Source organism: Coptis chinensis, chromosome 6 (genome assembly GCF_015680905.1).
Source record: "Coptis chinensis isolate HL-2020 chromosome 6, ASM1568090v1, whole genome shotgun sequence".
In the NCBI taxonomy this organism is placed as follows: Eukaryota; Viridiplantae; Streptophyta; class Magnoliopsida; order Ranunculales; family Ranunculaceae; genus Coptis; species Coptis chinensis.
Window position 1 is genome coordinate 14915048 of NC_141461.1, and position 17167 is coordinate 14932214.

At 33.9% G+C, this 17167-nt stretch overlaps 1 protein-coding gene across 1 annotated transcript; it reads right to left on the minus strand.

Annotated features, from left to right (window-relative positions):
* Positions 1 to 171: 171 nt before the first annotated feature.
* LOC147491665 (uncharacterized) lies at positions 172 to 2662 on the minus strand. Its single transcript, XM_086565357.1, has 5 exons — positions 2449 to 2662; positions 2054 to 2237; positions 1098 to 1304; positions 579 to 770; positions 172 to 487 (listed from the first exon to the last, which is right to left on the minus strand). Exons 1-5 carry the CDS (start codon positions 2529 to 2531, stop codon positions 341 to 343), a joined length of 813 nt encoding a protein of 270 aa, XP_086421483.1. The 5' UTR covers positions 2532 to 2662; the 3' UTR covers positions 172 to 340.
* Positions 2663 to 17167: the final 14505 nt, after the last annotated feature.

Consider the following 17167-nt stretch of genomic DNA (forward strand, 5'->3'; position numbering starts at 1 on the left):
CTTCTACCACACCTCTTTCCAAAAAGTATTTGGTCCAAGACTCCAAGCCATGTAATTCACTTGTCGTTGTGAGTTATTTGATAGGGTGCTGGCTGCGCCATCTGATAGTGAAAAGGATAACAGTGTTGAAATGAATCAACTTCTTATTTAAAGAAAAAAATGGCTCCACTATGATCTTAAGACTTCTAAGATTAAATAAACCACTTTACGCTTTACATAACAAGTTAATAACACTTGCCAACTCTTTTACAATACAGTCAAAAAGAAAAATACACTCTGAAGTACTATCTTGATTCTTAAACTGTTCAACATTTATTGAATCAGGTCTTTGGCCTTTACATCAAATTAGCTTCTTAATCACCTTCTTTATTTGGTAAGTGACTGTATGTTCCTTCCAACTTTCATTCTCTATATACTTCTCGTAAAAGCTCACTTCCCCACTTGCTTTCACAGATATTGCAATTGTGCTCCTTGTGCCATAGCATCCCTGTACATTGAAGATAAAGTAAATAACTCATAGGGTGTTGAAATCGAATAGTTGTTTAAAACAAAGACATGCACTTGTTTTACGGTTTTACCAGCGGAGTGTCCACTTGGACAAATATGGAACTTAAGTGGATTTCCCAGTCAGGAGAACAAATGTTAGGCAGTCTGTTCCTATCAGCCTTAACTGTGTCCTTCATCAGCTCCTCAACCAACTCGTTTAATGGAATCTCATCCTCACCATATATTCCAAATAATTCATTAAAGTTGCGGTGCAATCGTAGAGCCTGGAGACGAGTTCATTGGAGAATTTTATATGTCAGTTCTCAACCAAGCTGGCTAGATTTTTAAACACATGTTTGCACAGTTATAAACAGGATTGAAGGAATATGATCATTTGTATTCTCATGACCCTATCCACAAATATTTATTGATGCAATAATTAGGTCGAATGGTATCAGAGTGTTCTGTATTGATTTGCAAATGGGTACTGCAAGTTTACTTGTGGCATATAAAATGTTGCATATGGTGGAGTTGTAATCAGGTAACAAATAAAGGCGTTCAACGATTTACAGGATTTTAGAACTTTGAGATGATGAGTATGCTTATATTACCTTATGCCAAGGGGAATCTAGTTTTGCATTTGTAAGAACATGGATACCAGGTGAAACTTCTTTAATGGAAATGAGCTCCCCTTTTGGCCTGTTTGATATATAAATCATAGTCTTTGCAGAAATATCAGCTAGTATCAGATTGAAGCCATTGTACTGATCAGCCTCCTTCATCACTTCCTCTGCAAATTCCTTGGGACTCTTCTTACTCTGCAACCATCCGTATATGCACTAGAATTCAGAAATAATCATAAATTCTTTAAGAAAACAAAATTGTAGTCAGCGTGAAGAAAATCCGTATATCAAGCATGTTGAGATCAGAAAACAGGATGCTAATGATTTTAGTAACTGAGCTAAATGTCCACAAATATGCTTTAGTCTATCACATGGTAATAGCATGCTTGATGTCTTAGTTTTTCTTAAGCAGGTCAGACAAAACACATAGACATATGCGCACTATTTACCGGTGATAATTAGTTTTCAAGTCTTTCCAAGCTCAAGTCAGACAAAAAAAGAACGCGTTCAAAAACAGTTAAATAGGCGATCAATAGGTAGAATTGATGGATAGGTACTTGCTTACTTTGCTTAGTGATATACATATAATCAATTAGTCAACAGTGTCAGAAATCATGATTAGTCAAAAATCTGTTTTACCAATCTTTGTTGATGTATCAGCTCCTTAAGCATAAAAAAACATAGAATCGCCATAATATCAACACACTATAGTGCATAGTCGAGTAATGCCGATTTATGTGGAGCTTTTATACTCTTCCAACAATGCATTGAAGTAAAGGCGACAAAAAGACCAAAGTTGTATTCAATCTTGGGAAAATCCCTGTGATCAGATTTTGGTGCTTAGATAAAGCACAAAAACCAGATCAAACTGTGTGAGCTCAGTTACTCAGAAGAAAAGTGTACCAAACACACGCAATTGGCATTACTTTCGAGCCAAATTTTACCTCCAAGAAACGCACTGGAAGGTCTCCTCTGCTTCTTGCCTCAGGCAGTGTACGAGATTCCAAGACATTTGTAACAAAAGCAAACTTCCCTTCTCTTGTACAAGCCAACCATGTTCCACCAGCAACTTCATCTCTCCCTCCCAAAATCTCACAACCTTCCCACCATGAAACTGGCTTTGTAGGCCTTAAAACACAGCAACAAATGAACAAAGCAACCAAGACAGTGTCACATGCTCATTACGTTAATCCCATAAAAAACAAGCCCAAAAGTCGCAAAAAGGACAAGAAAACAAGGCATGGAGACATACCCATGTTATTTAATTATTGAAACAATAGAAATTATTTAAAAATATAAAGGAACCTACAAAAATATACAAAATATATCTAATATATACCTGTTGTGATATTCATCCCTATTAAGCAATAGAAGAAATGGATATAAAGGGTGAGCTTGCCAAACAAACACAGCAATGCACATGGCTTCAACTTCAAACAACTAAAAATGTTATAAAAACTCTATTAGTCTTTAACTCAAAATAGCTCAAACTGAGATCAATGGAACTTCAAAGAAACTAAAGATAGAGAGAGCATCGATGGTATCTTGTTATAAACAAGAGTAGGAGTATAGCTTTTATAGAGATTCTTAATGTGCATTAAAGCCTCGTAAGCATGCTTAGGTGGGTGGTTATGTCAGATAACGTTTTTGATGTTAGCACGTACAAGTCGTCTTTCATTTACATTTTTAAATTTCTCTACAACATTAGTCGGCTATTTAAAGCTGTTTGTAGTCCTAACTCCTAAGTCGATCTCAGTCGTCACCTAAGTAATTGAAAGGCTGAGGACCATCAACCATGATTTTGTTTTGATCAAATCGTCCCATAACTATTGTTTCTAATAATTCTCTTCGGAGACATTGATACTGCATTGCGAGTAATATTTGTTCCACCTAATGTTTTAAAACAAGAGTGGTGATTGGAGCAATATTGTGTTCAGTCCTATTTTCAATCAATTATTGAAGCAGTATTGTGTTCATTCCTGTTTACAATCAATTATTGAAGCAATATTATGTTCCTTCATATCAGGACTTAGTAGATAAAACGATATACTGTTATCGCCCTGGCGGCCTGGCCTATTGATAAGATCGCTTGACATGTATTTGTTACTTGTTGCCTAGTTACAATTTAAAATTCACATCCATATCAATAAACATTTACATTTTAATAAGTTGTTTTACAAAAATTTTGAATCATACAGAATGAAGCTGTTGGTTTAATCACTACTCACTAGCTCATAGTTTGCACCATTCGTTTTCACAAAACCACCAAAATTTTTGTCTTCTGTTTTCTTGAATTATCTAGAAGCAAGCTGAAATTGAAGTTTAGACTTATCCAGTACCAAAAACAGCAGTTTCACCCATGGTGTTATGTGTTTTAACTAGCTAAACGTATAGTTACTTAATATATTATGCTTTGTCGACAGAATGATGACAAGGAAATGAACTAGAGAGACAAAGAAATTAAAAGAATCCGGCCAATATAGTTGGTTAATATAATTTATTTTCTACCCATATTTTATCTATAGGAATGAATTCCGTTTACAACACTTTATACGACATTTAAACACAGCATTCTTGTCTTGTAAAACGAATTAAGGGCCGCTCCTTTTCGGATATGATCCTTCCATTACGGAGACCGGCTCCACATAAACCATCTCCTTTCAAAATTCAACACCTTGTTTTAGTGTATGAAATTTTATAACGATGGAGAAGGTCCAGTCTGAAACCTATATTTTACAATGCTAGAAATGCTTAAATGAGCTGACTTTAAGTGAACACAATTTCGACAATTAGAAGATGATATTTAGCAAAATTAGCCCTTGATGGCTTGATCAAGGAATCTTACGAGCAAGAATAACGCAGAGTTAGATGTTCTAACTTGGTGCAGCTGATCCCAATTAACTAAATGTTCTAGCTTGGTCTACGTAGTTGTATTTTTGAGCTTGTGTGGCACAAAATGAATGGGATGGGATTGGAACAGTACACATGCGATTGATGTGTACTCTTTTGATTGGTACCAGACTTTGAAGACCTTACCTGTTACATTAATTTGCACGTGTTCTTTAATTTTGCTTTCTATTTATAAATCCCTGTTCAGTTGATTAATAAGCATTGTCACCTTCATCAGGTACTTAGCAAAGAACACTAAACCCAAGTTTAAAACAATAAAACGTATAATAGAAAACTTGTGTACATTTTTTGTACTATCAAATAAACACATTTCATCGCTTATTGTGGAGTATGAGGCTAAATTTGAGATAGAGGAGGCTCTCTTGAAATTGTATCTGAGGCCTTTTATGAAAAATTTACAAACAGAAGCTTTCACTTGCTTAACCAAGTACGTCTCAACTCTCAAGTGGGAACAATATTTGTTCAATGGCAGATTCGATCGTAAGACTGAATGACTGATGCCCTAGCCACATTTTGGCTGGGTGTGTAACTGCAAATCTTACGATCCAGATATAGGGGACCATAAAGAGATAACAAGTTGGAAGTAGATCAAATATTAGTCCTACAGCATTTACGTTAAGTTCCTGGATAGTGGCCTATGTTTAGTTAAGACAGTGGATCCAATTACTATTCCATTAAAACCCAGACCATACCTTCCAAAGTGGTTAAGTGGGACTATATTGACAATGAGAGATCCATGGTCCTTAACAGTTTATCTCTTCATATGCTTGGACTTTTCTCTTTTTCTTTTTGAAATAACTTGATATTTCTTCTGGTGTTAATGTGGTTAGACGACATTTGTGAGTTTTCATAGTGACAACTTTTTCTTTGCTATTGAAATTACGTAATTTCCAATTAGCGTGCATAAGACCAATTTACAAGTTACAGTAGTGACGGATTGTGAAAGAAAATAAATTAGCATTTTCATTTTGTGGTGCTGTGTAATGAGTGTTCATATCAATTACACACTGTTGATTAGGAAAATTAACCATGTGATGGCGTTTTGTGGTGCTCGTATCAATTAACATTGTAGATTAGGAGTATCTTGCAGTATGTTTTGCTACAATTGGAATAAATGGGAATCCCCAACTGACCAACGCCCCCATCCACTTAGAGAGATATACCAGAGGCATAATAATAAACATCCTCATTAAGAGTTGTATTTGGTGTCATTTCCATTTCCATTTCCATCTAAAACATGCATGTGAGAATGGAGTGTGGGACATATTTGTAATACTGCGTGTGTTAAATCAAGCATTATCTACGTTCAAAAGAAAATTAAGGTGTTAGGTTATGTGTTGCTATAGGTTTCTGCTTTTTACTAATAATGAGGTTCTTTTCAATCATCAAACTATTTGATGAGCAAATTTAATAAAAAAAAATGTTTAAAAGAAATTTTGCTTGCATATGTGGCTGACTGGCAGTCAAGCAATCACTGTTTCTCCTAAAAATTGTTCGCCCACAAATTTATCATGAAGGCAGTGCAAAGTAACGTCATGTATAAATTTTTTTACACAAATGAAATTCTTTGAAAAATTAGTTTAATTACATAATTATAATTAGTAAGCGAAGACCCAGTCATCAACAATTTTTCTTAAACTAAGGAATTTAAAACACAGATCGAGGTCACCACTTTTTTTTCAGATTTGGTTTTCAATTGGACAAGGATTATTAATAAATGTACCCTTGAAGTGGTGGTAATTTTTTTTTTTGATAAACTGCCCTGATTGTATTAATTTGTACATAAATTCTTACCATCAAAACAATTAACATTAACCTGAAAACAAGAAAAAAAAAAACTGAAATTAAAACAGGTGGTAGTCTCTGTCCACCAAAAATCAAAGCACCAAAGTGACACCTCGACCACATTGTCCTTTTATCTTGGTCACTTCATAGTTGCTCCTTCTTCCACCGGAAAATACTCCACAACAACAAAGTCGATTAGCAAACTAATGCCCCCAAAAGAAAGGAAAAAAAACCAAAGAATAAGAGTGTTCCACAAACCCGAAATCCGGACATTTTCCGTCGATAGAGAGAGATCTTTGGACCCAAAAGAAACTACCACAACCCGTTGTTTAAAACCAACTAAACCCAACTTATTTAAGGTCTTGAGATAGTGTAAGATCTGCAAAATGTGGGAAGGTGGTCGCACCAAAGGAGACAACCACAAAAACCCACCTCCGAAGATAGAGACCAATGTTTTATAAACCATTTTTTTTTGTGGAGGCTGGTAAGCTCTTTGGATAAGAGAGTTTAAAGGAGGAAGAAGGGGAAAGGGGTAGTGGAGAGGTCCACTGCTCCTCAATGGAAATCAAATTGAGAGTTTTGGGTTGTGGAGGGGCGGTAAGCTCTGGAGGTGGATAAAGAGTTTAAAGGAGATTGGAAATGGGAAAAGGTTTTTCTTTTAACTTATTTTTTGTGTTTGTTATGATGGAAACACTATGGAAAGGAAAGAAAAATAAGAGTGTTCCACCTTTTCCATAGTTTAAAAGTGTTTGTTTACCCATGGAAAGGAAAAAAATGCTTTTTTATTGAAATGGAAAAGGTTTTAAAGCTAACCCCCGAAATTTTTTGGAAAAAGGAAAAATAAATAGATAGGGACTTACTACTAATACACCCATGACCCAACAATACAATTATTCATTTCCATAGCTTTTGCAAACAAACATGATTATTCCTTTCCCCAGTTTTTACTTTCCTTTCCCTAGTTTACCAAACACATACCATTTAAAATTATTTCCTTTCCATTCCATTCCATAGTGGACCACCCATTTTATTTCCTTTCCTTTCCATGAGTTAAAATTTAACAAACACACCCTAAGTGTATAACCTGTGAGGTAGAGGTGTTCATCGAGCGAGCTGAGTATTGGCATGCTCAGATTCGGCTTGTGGGTTTTCGAGTCAAGCTCGAGCTGAGCTCAAACTCAAGGTTGAGCTCCACTTTGCACTAAAACTCGACTCGTTTCGAACAACACATAGCTCGAGCTCGAGCTCGGCTTACAAAATGAGCACGAGTGCAGCTCGAAACTCGTAGCTTGTGAACTAGATCTGGAAACAATGGCATAAACTCCATTTTTGTATGAATTAAGTACAAAAAATCCAAAACACATTACATTTCAGTTTTAGGAAAATAAAAAGTGCATCCAAATCAACATACAAAAGCATTACAACAAGCTATTACAGACCAACTAACACTTTCAAAAAATGAAAGCGAAAAATATAACAAAATCAGCATTCCCATATCTTTGTCTTCTAACTTTCTTAGCTGCAACACCCTTGTTTGGTTCAATTGCTTCTACATTAGCAGAAAGTCGGCAACACTTTAATTTCTCACGGTCACCTATTGTGTATCAATTATGGGCTATGACACCCAAAAAAAAAAAATGAAAGGAAATAAAATAGTGAAATTTACCCCATAAAAACAAATATGAAAAATGAAGGAATGGAAGTTCAGTGATGGAGGTGTCAATAAGTTGATTAGCTTTGAGATGGTGGTGTGGGGTGTAATGGTGTTTGAGAAAAAGATACAGAAAAGAGAAAAATATCCAGACCCACAAACCCATTAACCCATTAGTCCACTATTGTGATGAAACTTACTTGAATAAACAATATGAAACACTGCCTACTCAATAGTTTAATCCACATTGATTATTTGTTGATGCTACTTTTAATTCCTACTATTTTGCTATAATTCCAAAAAAAAAAAAAAATCACTAAAGAAGAGCTGTCTCTTCAAAACTAGAAATACAAATATATATATATATATATATGATACAATTGAGTTATGGATTATACTAATCACAATGTAGAAATTAGTTGAATAGAGGGCCTTTAGTAAGCCCAATTTTTCTAGAGGTAAGTAAATTGTTTGAAGATTATTAGTTGGAGCATTTTAGAGGCTCCCCAAGACTCATTAGATTATAAACCTAAGTGGTGAATTCCATTTATTGTGCTATGTTTATGAGCCTTTGATTATGAACAGTTTGGTGACGTGCAAGAAAATTAGTGCCACCACTAAAGGATTTTGCAGGTGTTGACTAGCAAAGTCAGTAAAATCTTTGGGTGATGATTCCAGAGGTCTGGGGCTCGAACTCCGCTAGCACCAAAGAGTTACTGATCTCATTTAAAACATGCTTGCCAAAAATAAAATAAAATTATGCACTCACTGATTTAGTGATTGAACTACCATGTACAACTTCTTTGTCTTTCAGTTATGTGTATTCTTAATAAACAATGAATTACAATTCATTTTGAAGGAAGGTACACCAATCATATTGCACTTTGCAGCTTTCAACATATTGCTTCGCCATGAAGAGGTTATAATTTTTTCCCCTAATCATAGTCTTCCTGATTTCATCCAGTAAGCGTTTTCGTTTCTTTAGACTCACAATCTTAAATGCAGCGTACATGCACATTTACCATTCTAAACATACTCGGGGGTCTTCTTTTCATTTACTAATATTCTCATTACTTCAGATAATCTAGGTTTTCTTTCTTCTAACTGTTTTTCTTGAATGGGGTCCGTGCTCTCTATAGAGATTAGAGACACATTAGTTGGGTTCTAAAAATTCATTGGTTTTCAATTTGGTTAAATGGAAGCATGGTTGGTTTCTATGTTCCCTTCGGAATGAGAATGATTATATGCAACTTTCACCTGTTTTTTGTATGTGACCTTCACAACATGCGGAAAATCTTAACTATTCGATTTTCTTAATATGTCGCTCATAATTTCCATTACTTCCTTCCATTTTATCTCAGAAAAAATGTTTTGTTTTGATATCTTCGTTGCATTTACTTATATATATGTTTTAAGTTTGCCGTGGTTTATTTTCGCAGGATACATAAGAGCGCGCATCGCAATGTTCAAACCAATTTTACAGAATAACAAAGATGCCAAAGAGGACGTCGACGTGACAACGACTAGCTCATAATGTAACAAGGACAAAATTGTTGTTTTAGGGATGGGAATCGCTATCAAAGGCAACTCCATCAATCCATTGTCAATTAACATGTGCAAGAGTTCTCACTTTATCGTAATCAAGGTATTGATCTAACCTAAAATTATTCATGTTTATTTCTCTTATTTTCTTTTCGAGTTCTTGGTTGGTGTCATATGTTTAATAATTTAAAGTGCATACTACACTTGCTATAGCTGAATTGATTGATGATAAAGAATAACAATTGATTGAGTACTGACTATTATTTATGATTGACAGCTCTTTTATTTGTAAATCCCATCTTTAATCTTCATCACATGTGTTGAACTTGGTCCTAGTCTAATTTAGAGGGTTAAGTTCTCAATTAGAGGATTTTTTTTCCTTTTGTGGTTCTTCTAAATGAATTGAGATGCCCTGACCCTTCCGCCTTTACTGTGTTTTTTTTTTCGATACTCTTCTGTTATGTCTACACTCTAAATAAATTTAAACTGTGTTTATACACTATTGTGGGTTGTTATTAGAATCTACTAGGAGTGTTAAATACTTTTGTGCATGGATTGTATTAATTCTGATCCTTCTCATTCTGATAAGTTGGAAAATACTTATGATGCAGAACATGTGAGCCGTCAAATTCATTGGGAGAATAAACCATTTGATTTGGGGTGTCTGAAGTGTTGCCCATCAAGTCTTCAATGTGTAAACAACAAAGGACCAAACCAACAAAATGTCCTCATTCATAAAGACTATGAATTTGTTTCGGTGGGTCATGATGGGTCATAATCATCTTCTTTTAGTGTCTCAAATGCTAGCTGCTACATCATTGATTTTTTTTAAAATAAAAATAAAATAACACCATTTTTGCATTTTTGCTATTCTTCAAATACGTGTTATGTGTGTTGTAAATAGAGATTGATGTTTTTGTTGTGGTATATATATATATATATAAGGCCGGATCTTAGAAGCACATACTTATTTTAAGTTAAAATAAGTACGTAAGTAAAACTTCACCTAGAAAATGAATTCAAACCTAATTTTTTGTGGATATCATCTACTCACCATAAACATCATCTCTATAAAATTTAAACTCATTTGGAAATCTCTAACTTATTCAAAAGAAGATTGCAAAAATACTATTTTCTGGACCGTTAGAATTCTTTTTAAAGATAACAATAATTTTTAGCTAGGTTAGAGGTTTCCAAATGAGCTCAAATTTTGTGGAGATGATCTTTATGGTATGTAGATAATACCCACAAAATATTAGAGTTGAATTCATTTTCTAGGTGATGTTTTACTTATGTACTTATTTTAACTTTAAAATAAGTATGTACTTCTAAGATCGGGCCTATATATATATATATATATAGCAGACTAATATATAGTAGTGCTCATCCGGACTCCCTTAACAAAATAAAGTCAGGACCTATTAAAATTCACGTGAGCACTCCCACTTTTCTCTCGGTTTCCAATTCTCTCTCTTTTTTTTTTTCTCTCTCCTCTAATCATTAACTATTTCTACATTATCTCTCTTTAGCACATTCTCTCTCTAGCAATTTCCTAAAACATATTAAAGACTCCTACTTGTTTCTCTCTCTTAGCATGTGGTTACCTTTTTCTTCACGTATACCAATATACCACTTTTAGCTACTTTCTCACACTTTACAAACAATCTCACGCAATTTCACCATCTTCATTTCTTTTTTAAACTTAATAATTTCTCTTTATTTACTATACCCTATTAAGTTCTCCACCTAATCAATAATCTTGTTTTTGCTGAGAATTATATTCAGTATCATTTATGAGAATGGACGTGGATTCTGAACAATTGAATTTGGAAGAACAGTCTAAGGATTTGTTTTTCATGCCTCAAGTAAAAGATGATTGTAAACCGAAAATTGACCAAGAGTTTTAGTGTCTAGATGAAGTTTATAATAATTATGCAAAGGAGGCTGGCTTCAGTATACGAAAAGGCGTCGTGGGATAGTATGTGAAGGTTGCAACAAAGTTGTCAGTTGTAAAAAGCAAATTGGGATCTAATTACAGAGTTAGCCAATTTATCGAAGGTCACATTCATTCTCTTTCAACCCCCCATAAGGTACATTTATTGAGATCTCATCGTGGCGTATCTGATGCAAAAAAAAAAATCATTATCTCAACTTCTTTCATCAACCAATATACCTATAAACCAGCAAATTAGCATTCTTTCAATGGAAGTGGGTGGAATACAAAATATTGGTTGTACAGAAAAAGGCATTAGAAACCTTGTTAGAGATTTGAAGAAATCGGTAGATGGGCATGATGTCGAGTCATTAATGGAGTACTTTATATCTTAGAAAGAAAAAAATCCATTATTTGCTTTCAAAATAGAAACAGACGATGAAAATAGATTGACCCACTGTTTTTGGGCTGATGCAACGTTGATAAGGGCGTACAAGCTTTTTGGTGATGTGGATGTGTTTGATACTACCTCCAAGACCAATAAATATGAAATTATCTTTGCACCATTCACAGGGGTAAATAACCATGGTCAGACTGCAATGTTTGGTTGTGCATTCTTGAGTGACGAGACAGTAAGTTCATTTGCTTGGCTATTTGAAAGCTGGATGGAAATAATGTCAGTTGGTCCACTGAAAATGATTATCACCAATCAAGACCCTGCAATGTCAAAAGCTATTACTCACGTTCTGCCTGATACATATCATAGATACTACATTTGGCACATTCTTAGCAAGTTTTCTGAAAAGTTAGATGCAGTCATTTATAGAGATCACTTTATTGAGTTTCAAAGATGTATCTGGGATTCAAAAACCGTGAAAGAGTTTGGGGTAGGTTGGGGAGAGATATTACAAAAAAGTAAGTTAAAAGATAATACTTGGTTAGCTGCGTTGTATGATATTCGTTCGAAATGGGTTCCTTCATTTATGAAACATATTTTCTCAGCTGGTATGCCAAGTAGTCAAAGAGCAGAAAGTGGGCATGCATTTTTTAAGAGATATATCTCCAAAACAATTCGTTAAATGAATTTGTGACTCGGTTTAATCGGGCACTTGAATACCAACGTCACAAAGAACTGGAAGCTGACCACGTTGATAACAATGAACGTCCGGTGATGAAGACACCAATCTCCATGGAGAAGCAGATATCTAAAATATATACCCTGTCTATTTTTCTTCGATTTCAGATTGAGTTATGGCAGAGTTTGGAGTACTTGATTGAAACCTCAATAGATAATGAAGAGCATATTGTTTACATGGTGAAAAGGGCAAGTGCAATAAACTCTAGAGCTCGTAAGGTTGTTTATGAGAAGGCCTTAAATTTTGCAAGTTGTAGCTGTAAGAAATTTGAATTTGAAGGAATTCCTTGCAGACACATTTTGGCTTATTTGAGAGCCAGTCAATTGTTTATTTGCCAGACTTATATATACTGAGCAGATGGAGAAAAGATGCAAAGCTGGAAAAAATATATAGAAGATGGCGAGAAAATGTGAAAGAAAATAGCAACAACTTTGTGCTATTGCGGCATAGAAAATTATATCAGCTTACTTCAAGGGTAATCGATGATGTTGTAGCTTATGAAGAGACAAGTGAAATTTACGAGCAACATATGAAATTGGTTCATGAAAAGATTAAGGAAGTGATCGCTAATAGAGGGGCTGGAGTAGCTCTGAAGGAAAAAAAAAAATCGGCAGTGGACTTTGGATGAACCAAATATGGTTAGGGCCAAGGGATGTGGGAAACATAGATTACAAAGGGGGAAAGAGAAAGCAATAGCTTATGCTAGGCGTTATAATGGATGTGGACTCAGTGGACAATCACATGACAAAAGAAATTGTCATATGTTAATAGGTAATGTTCATTGTTATTTAATTCATGTGTTTTTCCCAATTTTTTTTTTATACTGATATATACTGGTGGAAATTATAGGTTCAACGGATGGTGGTAACTCGGAAAATAACAAGTGAGAATGGAATTGGAGATGAAGTTGTTTTTTAAATGAGCATGCATGTCAGACTATGCATGTGTTATGAAGTGTTAAAACTGAAGTTGTGAGAAATGGAGTTGGTAATAGTAGTGAAGTTAGAGAAATAAAGTTGGTTGGAGTGTAGGACCGTAGGGAGAATTACAGTGAGAATTTGCGTTAGTATAAAGTGAGAGATTGCGTGGTGTGTTATTTTTCTACTATGAATTTCTTGTGAATGTTATTGCTTTTAGTAGTAAAGAACTGATTCCAATGCATTTGTACATTGCTTTTGGTTTAGCCTATGTAGTTAATTAATTTAGTCAACACTCTAGTAAAGAGAGAGAGGGGGAGAGAATATGAGTGAATAAGTATTCATTGAAGAAAAAAGTAACCAGATGCTAAGAGAGAGAAACAAATAGGAGTCTTTATTATGTTTTAGGAAATAATTACTGTAGAGATAATATAATAAAGAGAGAGAATGTAGGAGTAGTTAATTATTAGAGGAGAGAGAAAATAAAAAGAGAGAGAATTGGAAACCGAGAGAAAAGTGGGAGTGCTCACGTGAATTTTAATATATAGGTCCTGACTTTATTTTGTTAAGGGAGTCCGGATGAGAGCACTACTATATATACTAGCAAAGTGCACGTGCTTGCACGTGGCCAAATCAACAATGTAATTGAAAATGTCTTGATTGGAAGAATAATATACACATGTATTTATTTTATATCCAACATGGTTGAGTTCTTCTTTTAGAAGCATTTTTTGTGCCATTAAGGCGGTCAATATTACATTTCTTGTTCAAAGCATTTGAAAACTCATATATGACAATTGTATAACTAAAGGATAGCAAATTGAATCAGAGTTCAATTGAAAATATAGATTTGTTGCATCTCTTAAAAATAAGTACACGTTGATGTAACCAAAAAAGAAAGAACACATTGATACATATCAGGGACATTATTTCCCATAAAAAAAAAGTATCAAAGACATTATCTCTCATATATATATATCTAAGATTGAAAACTTGTATTCTACGCAACATTTTCCAAGATCCAATATAAATCGAAATGTATGATTTATGCAACAGCCAAAAGTTATAAAGAGAATGTTAACAACAATCATTGGCATACATCCCACAATTAGTATGATGCCCTTAATATATTTTAGAAACATTATAACATCTTGAATCAGCTTATACATCTTCCAATATCTATGCACATACAAAGTTGGTGTACTTGAGATCCCACACAATTTTGCCTTAAGATCATCAGTCCTGCATAGTAACGTACGATGAATAGCAGTGAAGTAATAATGTTAATTTTTCCCCTAGTAACCAATGACAGAATCAAAAAAACAAAAAACATTCTCTAATAAAACCAAATTACTAACCTATGATTTATGAATTAACAAAGAAGGTCATGAATAAGGATTCCTAAAATTAATAATGAATTCAAACCTATATCATCATCTTCGACACATCTTTGTTAGACACTGAAAACAATATATAAATAGATGGTAGAAAATGCAGAAAAATATTGTCTATCAGGCTCAATTAAGATTATATCAGCAAAAATGATAGATTACAAATATCAAAATACAATCCAAAACCATAAAATGCCTTCTTCAGATTCTCCATAGCTTTTCGAACTTTCCTCCGACTCCTTTCCCAAGCTATCCGCAGTGTCCTTACAGATTACTACAACGTAAGTTGAAATCAATGTCGTCCAAAAGTAACTGCTGAGATTACCTACAATTCTCTTTCCGAGCTATCTTCATCATCTCCAATGATGTTTTCATGCTCCACATCATCAATTGAGCACATATCCTTGCAAGTCTATACTAAAGATCCCTAGGCCTCTTTTCCAATTTCACAAGCAACTCAAACGAAATATCATACATTCATACCTAAAGGCATGCAAACAATAAAAAAAATGCCATATGTAACCAAGTATTAGCACAAGGCAGATTATTCACGAAGACTTAGCAAGTGTGCAACTACTGGACAAATTTGATATCTACCCAAGAGGCTTATTAATATCTTAACTCTTCAAAACAAAGACTTCTCAAAAGTTTTGAAAATACGGAAACCCATACAGCTATATTGTGTAGAAGTCCTTCAACTGTTCAAGGTGTTGAAAATCCAATTCTCAATTTGACAACAAAACAAAACAACAGCTACTAACTACTGATATTATGGAAAGCTAGAAACAATGCAATTAGATTATTTGCTAGCTTCCAATTTCTTTCCCAAACACAATTTCACAATATATATTTCTAGACCAACAATTCGAAGTAATTGCAGTAACAATGTCCTAGTTATAGAGTTTGTCTAATATATGACTTATACATCAAACAAACCATAAGATTGTCCTACATCGCCAATGTTACCACTCATTCAGAGGAGGAGTCATGTGTGAATAAACCAATATCAATCCAAAACATTAGTTTTTCATGGGTACCAAAAATCAACATTGTGTCCCATGGAAAAACAAAAGAACAAATAAGAGTGGAAATTGAATAGTACCTCTCCTTGGATCAAGTCGGGTTTAGAAATGTCATCCATTTGCTCAGTAATCAGCCTTAATCATGTTAAGTGATTATTGCTACAACCCATAGTTGATACTATTTTTGCAACTTAACGTCGAAAATAAGCACACTTAAGTTTATCCCTTCTTACCAGCTCCTTAATGTATATTTAAGGGCTTAAACAAAGAATGTTGAAGACTTGAATTGTTCTCTACTTTTCTCTATACAATGTACACTTTTATTTACAGTGATATAATACAATCCTACTTAGCAAATATATATATATATATATTTTAAAGGTATCATCAGAAGCAATAAATTAAGTAGGATGAAATGACAAAGTGGTCCTTCTTAAAGTAATTAGATAATTTGATTTAAGGGCATTAAGCGGTAGGAAAAAAGCCAGATGAATATAAGAGTTCAGGTTATTTACTGAGGATATAATAATTGAGATATCGGCTGCATTGTTATCTCTACTATCATCTATATTGATTCTCAATCAATTAGGTGTAATTGATTCAAAACCACAATCTTATATCAAGGTAGATCATCTCTGACTATATGAAACTAAACCAAGTTTTCACCAGGAATGATCAACACCAAAGAACATAGTAGGCATACTTGTACTGTAATATATAGGGCTCTATCTCCTTGATCTGATCGACCGTTGTTTTAAAAAAGGAAGTAGATGATCACTTGATCCCATCCAAAAACCTTCCAATCTTCAAATGTTTTTTTTTTTAATACAATCAAATCATCAGGAATCTTGTTATTTATAAATAGATCGGTCGACTTATCACTAATGAAAAGGTCCTTGTGACTTGTGTCGAGTGGATTATTATTACCTGGATCAACCTAGGAATTTTCAAAGATGGCCATTTATGAATTTTTTGCTATAATATAAACAATGTAAAAATAAATTTAGCAAAAGAAGTCATAGCATGCATGGCACCATTGTTGGATGATATGTCAGATGATTCAGCCATACTCCAAGTGACAACTTATTTATAATTATGCATTGATATACTTTATCATTCTTTAAATTTAACAATTACAAAAGCTAAAGTAAGTGCTCACAATGAACTTGAATAGACAAACATGGAACCTTAAATCAATGCATCTCCATCCTTTATGTATGTACCGACAATAGGTTGAATCTGTACATTACGATCAACCACAAAAGTTTTTTTTTTCGTCTAAACAAAAATAAGAAAGTGAACTTAAAAATTTATGAAATTGTTTCCGTTATGTTGATGGGATTGTATTGTTTGTTTTACCGCATACCCCAAAGTTCAAAGTATTTTATGAAAATTGGAAATAGGAGTTTGAAGCAACGTTTTATGAAAGATAATAATGCACGCATTCATCTAGAATGGTTTATTTTGAGTTGAGTTCTATAAGGTTAAGCTTAATCAGGTACTATTTAAATCTGTCAATGTCCCTAACTGCTTGCTGATTCTCACCAGAATTTCACTTGAATTAGGGAATTAGACAAACGTTTTAATTTGAATGTACATAACAAAGATTAGTTAATTAAAGTCATAAACCATGGTCTGACATACACACACAATGAAACTATATGAAACTATAAGCTATAAGAAAGAATCCAAGAGCATTTGAAACGGAATTAAAGTAACTAAAAAAAATGAAGGTACCTTAGTTTGCATTCATAGGTTATCATCAAGCCCT

What these genes read in the sequence shown, in the direction of transcription:
- LOC147491665 (XM_086565357.1), bottom strand. Translation starts at nt 2,531, where the DNA reads ATGTGCATTGCTGTGTTTGTTTGGCAAGCTCACCCTTTATATCCATTT. An exon ending in TTCCAGTGCGTTTCTTGGAG is followed by an intron (nt 1,305 to 2,053) that starts GTAAAATTTGGC and finishes GGATGGTTGCAG; the next exon opens with AGTAAGAAGAGTCCCAAGGA. An exon ending in TAGATTCCCCTTGGCATAAG is followed by an intron (nt 771 to 1,097) that starts GTAATATAAGCA and finishes ACTCGTCTCCAG; the next exon opens with GCTCTACGATTGCACCGCAA.